General features: G+C 37.4%; 1 protein-coding gene across 3 annotated transcripts; it reads right to left on the reverse strand.

Moving 5' to 3' along the window:
* Positions 1–1,097: 1,097 nt before the first annotated feature.
* On the reverse strand, positions 1,098–8,663 carry LOC126718082 (RNA polymerase II C-terminal domain phosphatase-like 3). Of its 3 annotated transcripts, XM_050420152.1 has the most exons (13): positions 7,500–8,662; positions 7,230–7,362; positions 7,034–7,089; positions 6,883–6,943; positions 5,362–6,771; positions 4,370–4,592; positions 3,810–4,207; positions 3,538–3,684; positions 3,181–3,449; positions 2,960–3,071; positions 2,611–2,868; positions 2,331–2,377; positions 1,098–2,160 (listed from the first exon to the last, which is right to left on the reverse strand). In XM_050420152.1, the coding sequence occupies exons 1-13, from the start codon at positions 8,327–8,329 to the stop codon at positions 2,097–2,099; spliced, it is 4,008 nt and encodes a 1,335-aa protein (XP_050276109.1). In that variant the 5' UTR covers positions 8,330–8,662; the 3' UTR covers positions 1,098–2,096. The 3 variants fall into 3 exon arrangements, with proteins under 3 accessions (XP_050276109.1, XP_050276108.1, XP_050276107.1); XM_050420151.1 differs by having other exon boundaries at positions 3,810–4,583; positions 7,500–8,663; XM_050420150.1 differs by having other exon boundaries at positions 3,810–4,592; positions 7,500–8,661.
* Positions 8,664–9,431: the final 768 nt, after the last annotated feature.

The following is a 9,431-nucleotide window of genomic DNA, read 5'->3' on the forward strand; positions in this document are numbered from 1 at the left end:
TGTCCAGTGAAAACTTTCACTGGACACAAGCCTTGCTCGAAAAGAAAAAAAAAAAAAAAGAAGATATATATGGAGAGAGAAAAATAGTAAAGGATGAAATTAATATTTAAATAAAAATTTGAAAGATGGAAGAATATGACGTGCGTAGATGTGAACAGTGATATAGGTAAAATATTTATAAAAAAAATAAATAAATAAAAAACCTGAGTTTATTTTTTTAATAGCTAAAAATGTATTGAGGTTAACCTGAGAATACTGAAATAGTTATAAAAAAAGATTGTGGCCCTGACCTTGTGTTAACAAAATGCATAAATTTATCACTAACGGAATAGTACACTTACATTACTCCACAATTATTACTCTTCTAATCATGATCAATTTATTCACTAGTACAATTGAAAGCGTAGAAAACCATGACAATCCAAGAATATCCGTCAAATCTTGAGTCACAAGTAATAGAGTAACTGATAAAGCTTCGTGAATTCTTATGTCACGGTTTAAGATTCCAACCAGAAGCATGACCATTTAAGGTAACATTATCTGTCTCAGTAATTCTGTGGCCTAAAAATAGACAAGCAAGCGGGTGGGGCATTTTGGGTTCCTAATTCTGGTACTTCTCTCTCAGCTTTTGCACTTCAGTTTTACATCCATTGAGCTGTCAATTTATTATCAGAGCAATATTATTTTTCCATGGATCCACTAATTTTATTATGCATCACACATTAGGCATAAAATCCACCCCATTTGAGAGAATTGTTACAGCTTTTTCGGGAAAATTTGATGCGTCCTATACTTACTTCTCCATAGCCAAGGGACTTACCATTTTTAAGCCAAAAAATTTATTTAAAATTTCTATCATTCTATTTCCATGAAAATTCAAGTACGGTTCGACAGGACAACTGTGGCTGTGAAATAGTTTCAGTTTTCATTCTCTTGATCACATTTTTCATACTCTGTAAATATAGGGTTGACATGATATATTATGATTGGTTTGTAATAAAAATGATATCATTGGTCTAAGTGAAAATGACATTACCCCAATCATAATATACCATGTCAATAGTTTTAAAAAAACAAAACCAAAAACCAAAACAAAAAAGAGAAAAAGAAGTTCCTAGATATTAATGACTTCCCTCAAACCTTTAGGTTACAAATTTAAAAAGATAAACATATAAAGCTGTTGAACCAGGGAAATTAAAAAGTTGAAAACTTTTCTTTTGTTCCCCAGGGTATTCTTTAAGGCAAGCCAAATTGATCGTGTGGGATGCAAAAATTCACTTTCAGATCAGGTAACCGGGGAAATAGAGGAATCCGGGCAGCTCAATTAGATTAACAGGAACGAACCAAATCAGCATATTCCTCTCCCCATGCTTTCCAAAATCATTCTTCTAACCTCCTTACCAGTAATATTTAGTCACATCCCAGTAAAAATAACAAGAATTTTTTGTATAAAAGTAGGTTAGAGCAAGCCTTTTCTTCCTTCCTATTCAGGACTCTCCCTGTCTCAACCGTCTCCATGCTTGACATATATATGAATTCTCACAATTGTGCATTTTAAAGCGACTCCAGTGACTCGGTTACTCTCTCAAACAGTTTTTTTAATTTATCTTTAATTTTACATTTTGGATCTCCCAAACTTTACAATCATCAAATCACCATTCTTGTTACCCAAGGAGACTGGTGCAAGCAATTGTCAAGGCCTCTGGCCAATATTTGTCCAAAATCTTGCCGTAGTGGGTTACATTTTAGTCACCAAACCCCTCAATCATATTGGTCAACTACCGCTCAGACTCAGTACTGTCTTCCCTACAAAATGTACGCCACCCAAATAAAGAAAAAGCTCAAGACTACCATGGCATCTAATCTTATGAATGCTTTGGCTGAACTCTTCAGAAAATTGGCGGGCAATGAAAGGGAAAGTGCAGCCAACAGCTTATTATGGATGGATAACTCAAATCAAAACTACGCCAAGCATTCTCAGGTCTAGCCTGATCATACAAAGCATGACCTCATGATCCATCCATAACTTTAATGCCATTCTTGATTTTATAATTATCAGGTTTTAGTTTACCATTGGGGTTTAGGGAGTGGATTGTTTATGATTTAATGGCAAATTCTCGCTCATTTGCCCTCCGGTAAAGCAAAGCTGATGCTTCCACCCTGTTTTTACAGCAAGAGGGGAAAAAGGGGGAAGAGAAAAAAGAGGGGGGTGGGGGAGGGGGGAGAGAGAAGCTATGTCAATACCAAAAACAGATGAATTAGGAAAAATTAAGGGACCAACAAAAAAAAAAGGACAAATATTTTCCCTGACCCAGATAGAGTTTTCTTACCAGCCTGGATAAACAACAAATCTTCCTGTAGAAAGAGCCCAATTAACCTGTTCATAACAATAATACCATGCCTCAGATTTAAACACATCCAGGGGAAAAAAAAGGAAGCTTTTTTTGGTTTTGCTAAGAATATAACTATATAAGTGTATGAACAAGTGTTTCTAAAAGAATTTTACGACTCAAGGCATCAAGCAGATCCCCCAAGGTTTTCTGTTTAAACAATCTTGAGTGAAGAAAGGTCCCCAAGAGGTCTACAAAGCAGAGAATTTAGCAACGATACCTTATCAGTCCCAAGAGAATTGGCAACTACATGTGTGACCTGTTCATCTATTTGGTTGGTACATACAGCACCAAACTGCTCAGCTGTCTGCCAAAGTGGATGTAGGTGAGGATTGGCTTCGCCAACTGGAAACACCCTACTAAATACAATACGACAGCCAGACAAAATCTTCCGCTGCGCCGCAGCTAGTATAGTTCTAACATCAGCTTCATCTAAGGACTGATGGGAGAAAAAGTCTTGATGTATTCTCTCAATAACCTATTTAAGACAAAAAAAATAAAAAAAATAATCACCGGAAGAGCAGTTAACAATTCACAATTTCTCTAGGCAAGTTTAACTATAGCCTCACCGACAAAGAGGATGCCAAAGTTCCTTCTTCTGGTCTTTCATCATGGTCAATCTCCAGTAGAGAAGGACCTTGAAGCCCAAATTGGCGTCTACTACAGGGAAAGTATGTGTACCTGCAATACATCAATGCATTAGTATAGGTATAAAACAATGAGGCTGCCTGCCAAAATATAAAATCACTACAGACATTGCACATTTTATTTTAAATACAGGTATACTTACCTTTCTACAACTATCAAGTTCAGTTTGTTATGTGGCCAAACCCGCACAGAATCGTCTATAATTACAACAGCCGATTCCATACCTAGAACCCCTTCCAGATCCTTACTCTTAGGAACCCTCTCATCACCATCAAAAGGATCCCCATCATCACCCCTAGAGATAACGCGTCCAGCAAACAGAACCCCTTTTGGATCAAGCACTTTTGCCATCTCCGTAGCATATAGCTTGTTCCCCATAGTGTATAGATGCAGCTCATAAAGCTTACTAGCCTAAAATGCAGACAGGAAAAGCATTGAGTGCTTCCTATTGAACCCAAACACCAATTGATTATCTAAGCCACAGGGATGAATAAATTACCTTCTCCAAAAAATTCCAAATACCAGGCCGTAGTTTGGTCCACATTGCCATATGAGGAAAGCGGAAGAGGTGTCTCCACGGTTTTTCACGATCTTGTTCCTCTTTCTTTCTTAATATCTCATCATGAACCGGATCTACTTCCACAAACTGAAAAAGATGAATAAAATTAAAACACAGTGATGAAATAAACCTTATTCTCCAAGGATTAGCCACCAACAAGAGAAGAGAGAGAGAGAGAGAGAGAGAGAGAGAGAGAATTGACAAGCTATTACCTTAGCAGAATTAAGCAGCGTGTGATCCAGATCCAAGACGAGGCAGAGCTTGCGGGAAGCAAACATTTTATTCTGTTCTTCTATCCTCCTGGCCCTCTCTCTGTGGATAGCAGCCTTTTGCTGCTCATCATATCCTTCAAATAAATGTTCAACATCTTTCCATGAGTTTTCTGAACGAGAAGCAGCTGCTACACCTAATTCTGGTGCTGAACTCATCCCATTCTGCTGGTCCTCTGAGTTCGAAGCTATACCTTTCACATCCACTTTGTCTGACTTTACTGCTACTGCTTCAGAAGACATATTCTGAGAAATTATTGGTACAGTTGTCGATGCTTGGGAAACAGACATAGTATCAGCAATATTTTTCAGATTCTTGGAGAAAAGACGAGCAAAGTCAGGTGGTGCAACTGATTGAGAAGGCCCTGACTTTATATCTGCCTGACCCTCTTGCTTTTGAACATTCATATTGTCCTTACTTCCCTGCGTGCTTGATATAGGGGAAACAGATATAATATCAGCAATATTTTTCAGATTCTTGGTGAAAAGCCGAGCAAAGTCAGGTGGTGCAACAGATTGAGAAGGCCCTGACTTTGTATCTGCCTGACCCTCTTGCTTTAGAACATTCATATTGTCCTTACTTCCCTGGGTGCTTGATATAGGGGATACAATAGTTTTGAGCTGCTCATGTCCCGAGCTTGAACTCTTCTGAAGTGCACTGCCATGGAGAATCCGGCGAGGATCACGTGGTTTCATGCGAATTTTTCCCAAGTCATCCTGCTGGCTCTGTCAGTCATTAAGCATGCATAAAGGTATACTCAAAAGAAGCCAGAAACATATTGGTAATGACAATAATTATTTTTATTATTAAAAAAATTTGTTAGAAAAAACTTTAGTCTAATTTTATTTAATTCATCAGGAGGGGACGACTCAATATAAATCCCTTTTCCAGATAAGTGAATCGAAACTCAAAAGTATATCTTACTGAAACATATCACTATTTTTAATGAGGTCAATTATAATTTAGAGAATATTGATCAAGCAACCAATTACAAAATTTAAAGAAAACCAATTTTAAGATCAAACAAACTAATAAAATGCTAATGGCCTTTGGGTCAAATTGCAGCTTCACCCTATAAGTATGGTCTTCAGGTGATCAGGAAACCTATTAAAATATTAAAGAAAACCAATTTTAAAGTCAAACAAACTAATAAAAAATCCAATGGTCTTCAGGTTGAATGACAATTTCACCCCATAAGTCTTGGGTTCAAATCCGGTGGGACTGCAAGGTGTTAAAGTTACTTAGCAATCAAAATAATAGCAATAATAACTAAAAATATTTGAAACAAACCAACCAAGGTGAAATTAAAGTTACTCCTAAAAGATACCAACCATATAGCAATTTAGCTATAATCAAAGGCAAATAGAATAGAAAAATTGAAGTAGGCCACTGAACCAACACAAAAAACAAACGGTGACTTAAAAAGCACATGCTTAACACTAAAATAGTTTCTGCCTTTAGAAAAAGTAGAAAATAGATATATCTACTGCTCACCATGGGAGCTATTTGTGAAGGAACTTGAATTGTTCCAGCTGGTTTCTGCAAGAGCCCTAAGGTCTTTGATGCAGCAACATTCACCAAGGGAACCGCTCCAAGAATTGAGTTTGTGCTTGGAAGTTGAGTTGTACTTTTAGCAGGATCAACAGACATTTGCTGGGCTCCCACTTTAAGTATATTTATCAGCATAGTTGGATTCACAACTATATCTTTCAATAATGCAGGCAAAGAAGCTGTGGTGCTGGTACTTGTCACTGGCACCTGCTCATTTCCACTAATTGTCACGTTGGTGTTAGCACTAGTACTAGGACAATTTACAGCATTAACCATTTTTCTGGGATCAGTTTCTGCATTCTCCATCAACAGGTTCCTGTTCATTAACTGAGGTCCAACTAAACCAGCGTCCTCCAACCAGCCACCGCTTCCAGACACAATTTTCACATCCCTAACAATTCCAGGATTTTCTAATCCATTCCTTTGCCTTTTTAATGCAGGACCTTCCAAACTAGGCTCCTCAACATTTTTTTGCTTTCTCGAATTTATTGTTCCAACAGAATCTACTTTAGGTGCATTATGCACCATAGATAAGGGGCGTTGGTTAAGATCTAAAGCACTCGCATCAGAATTGGCTAACCGAAGCCTAGGGTCTCTACTCTTTGCTGAAGCTTTCACTATGGGAGGATTCAACCCAGAAGTTGTAGGTGCAGCACTTGCAGCAGTAATTAGTCCTTGCATGCTAGAACTGTCCATGGAGGGGGCAATTGATTGCCCCAAAATGGGCAAATTCGCATTTCTTACATTGCCAACAGTAGAAGAACTAGAAACCTCCCCACTGATGTCACCATCCCCATCATCCTCATCTGCCGAAGGAGTTGGGCTAGGGAGCATATCACTTGTAAAGAAGGAACTCCGACCAAACTTTTGTTGATAGCTAGAAACAGCTTTGAAGGCATCAGTTTCATAGAGGTGCAATTTAGAATTTTCTGTGTCATGCGCCAACTTAGTTGTTGGCAACACCAATTTAGTCATCCCATCTCCAACAGCCATTCCTTTGTTTACGTAGAAACTTGATGGTGCTTCCCGTGTGGGTGAGGGGAGACTGTCTGCATCATGATCCTTGTGAAGGTCTAACAGCGGGAGTAGAGCCCCTTTAGCCTTATAGTTAGACAGTCCTTGTTTCAAGCTTTCAGCTAACACATTTTGGTTATTTTGGACCGAGAATCCAATAGCTGCAGAATCTGAAGATAACTTATTAGAAGAAGTCAATTCATGACCAGCATTTTTAGTTGAAGTATCAGAATCTTTATTGGTAGCCCCATCAAAGGCCAGTATTTCTTTCTCTTTATTACCAGCTCTACCACTTGACAAAGCATCAACAGAATCCACAGAGGGCTTCATGACCTCTATCTGTGACAACAGACACAACGTTTAGTTTCCATTACATCAACAATCCTCCTAACCAAACAACAATGTGAGAGGCGAAAAAAATTTCCTAAACTAAATTACATAGAACCACACCTCTTTGATCTGGTCAGAGGAGAAAAGAGGGGGATCACAGTTGTTGGCATAAGAAATTAACCTGTTAACAAAACACGACAAACAAAATAGCTAAACAACTGATGTTTCACAGCAAAAATAGAATAAGCATCAGAGAATGAAAAAAATAAACCTCAAGAAATTATCTTTGTTCTGTTCCTTTTGACTAATGTTCATAGCGCAGAACACCTGCAATCAGCAACAATTAAACCTCTATAATGTTTAAAAAAGTCATCTTCAAATTCAATAATTAATAACCAATTTAAAGCAATCCCCCAATGATGATAAATTTATAGCAAGTTTAGTTCAAAACTACTAGGGCTCCTTACAGAATGTACTGCTTGAATGGCAGTGAATGACAATTGAACAAGAGCATCCTTTGTCGGAACAATAAGTCCTGAAAACACTTCCTGCAAGCTCTCCAAATTGCTGCGCACTCGGGAACAAACTTCCTCAAATGATCTACAACAAAAACAAGCCGACAAACAATCAAAATCCGAAAATCCTTCCCAACTAAAAAGTATTTCATATTGGGCAGTCACCATTACCAATCGATTATTACTATTATTATTATTTTTTTAACTTTCACTTATACTTACTTCTCTGCCTCAATCACATTCACACTCCCCAGAGCTTCTCGAATCGAATCCACCCGCTTCGCCAATTCCTTCTCTTTAGAATCAATCTCTAGTCTTTCAACATTCACACTCTCAATACTCGAAACCCCTTCCCCTTCTTCTTCCTCTTCTTTAGCTATAACTTTAAGTTTAACTTCCTCCACCTCTGGCTTCACCTCGGCCGCCTTTTCAACAGCCATTTCAACTGTCATTTCAACCTCCTCCTCCTTTTCGACAGTTTCCGAATCCAAATCAATCTCACCTTCCTCCAACTCCCCATCCTCCTTCTCCACATCCATATCATCACCACTATCATCAATCACGACCTCATCAACCACCTTGTCATTCTTCACCTTCTCCTCCACAACCACCACCGACGCCACCGCCGGCGGCGGCGGCAGCGTAGTAGTAGTAGCAGCAGTAGTAGAAGCAGTAGACGACGATCGCTTCAATTTCTCGTCCTTCTCAACATCCATAACGAAAATATCATTCAGTGGCTTATTCTGCACGGCTTGTGCCCAAGCCAAATTGTACAGACTCGAAGCATATCCCCTCGAAACTTGATAGTTATACAGATCTTGCATCGTCCAAACCCTAGCTTCCGATTTCGGTTTCGGCGATACCTTACTACTAGTCTCTTGCTTAATAAAATCCTCTTCACTGATCTCCTCCACTGAAGCCGTATCGGAAATCTCACCTTCTTCCACATCTTCAACTTTGTTCTCTTCTTTCCCCATCTTTCCTAGGGTTTCTTCTCCTTCAATTTCCACACAATTGTTCCACTCCAAACTATTAGATCCACTAACAACCATATACAATTTATATATCAAAATCTTGATTTCAAAGTTTCACAAACACACAACCAAATTCATCACCATCGCCGATCTTTTACACACAAAAAAACAAAAAACAAAAATTTTCAAATTTTGTTTCTAGCTTTGTCAAAGATCTGAATTGGATGATAGATTTTTTTCGAGAGTGAATCAATCTTTTTTTTTTTTTTCTCTGTCAGTTTCAGATCTAAATTTTTTGAGAGTGAATTAAAATTTTACATTCATTTTTTTTTTTCTTCCCAGGAAGAAAAAAGAAAAATAAAAATAAAAATGTTTTTGAACAGAGTTGTCAGAGAGAGATAGGGAGAATTGATGATTTAGATGATGAGCGCAAAAGAAGGTGTGGGGGTCAGATTATAAGGACGAGGAAAATCTAGTATATGCAAAAGTTTTAAATCTGGGCCGTACACGTCAGCGATCTTTTAAAAAAAAAAAAAAGTAAAATGAGTTAAAGCGAAAAATGTTGAAATGGGAAAATAGTAGTAGTAGTAGTGGGTTTGGGTTGGAAAGTCATGAGCCATTACGTAAATGAAAATGGGTGATGAGCTGGCTGAGTCTTTTGGTCCTGGTCGAGTCAGGTGTTAGATACAAGAAAGGAATGTGTGTAGTGGTGAGTTAACCAAAGAGCGGTGGCAAAATTTGACATTGTTCACTTCAAAGTTGTGTTTTTGTGCAATACACCTACTAGGTGGTCGGTTTGGTTCTTACCTGCCGTCACAATTTAATGTCAAATTATTATACAACTTAATTTAACATTATCACAATTTAAAAAATTAAACTGATTTGAGTTTTAAACTTTTACCCTTTTTCTTCATAACATCTATTCCATTTGTTACACTACATTATATTATTTCGTAAATGTTAAAACTTGAAGGAGATTAAAGGAGTTTATCAACAAAAAAAATAAAAGATTAAAGGATAAAATTAACATAACTAATAGTTAAAGAATTAAATTATCATGACAAAACCAGAAAAAAAAAATTGAGAAAACCAAACTTGTAATTTGTTTCTTAAAAAAAAAAAATTGTAATTTTGAACACTGGATTTTATATATATATATATATATATTTTAATAGATACA

Source organism: Quercus robur, chromosome 3 (genome assembly GCF_932294415.1).
Source record: "Quercus robur chromosome 3, dhQueRobu3.1, whole genome shotgun sequence".
Lineage (NCBI taxonomy): Eukaryota > Viridiplantae > Streptophyta > Magnoliopsida > Fagales > Fagaceae > Quercus > Quercus robur.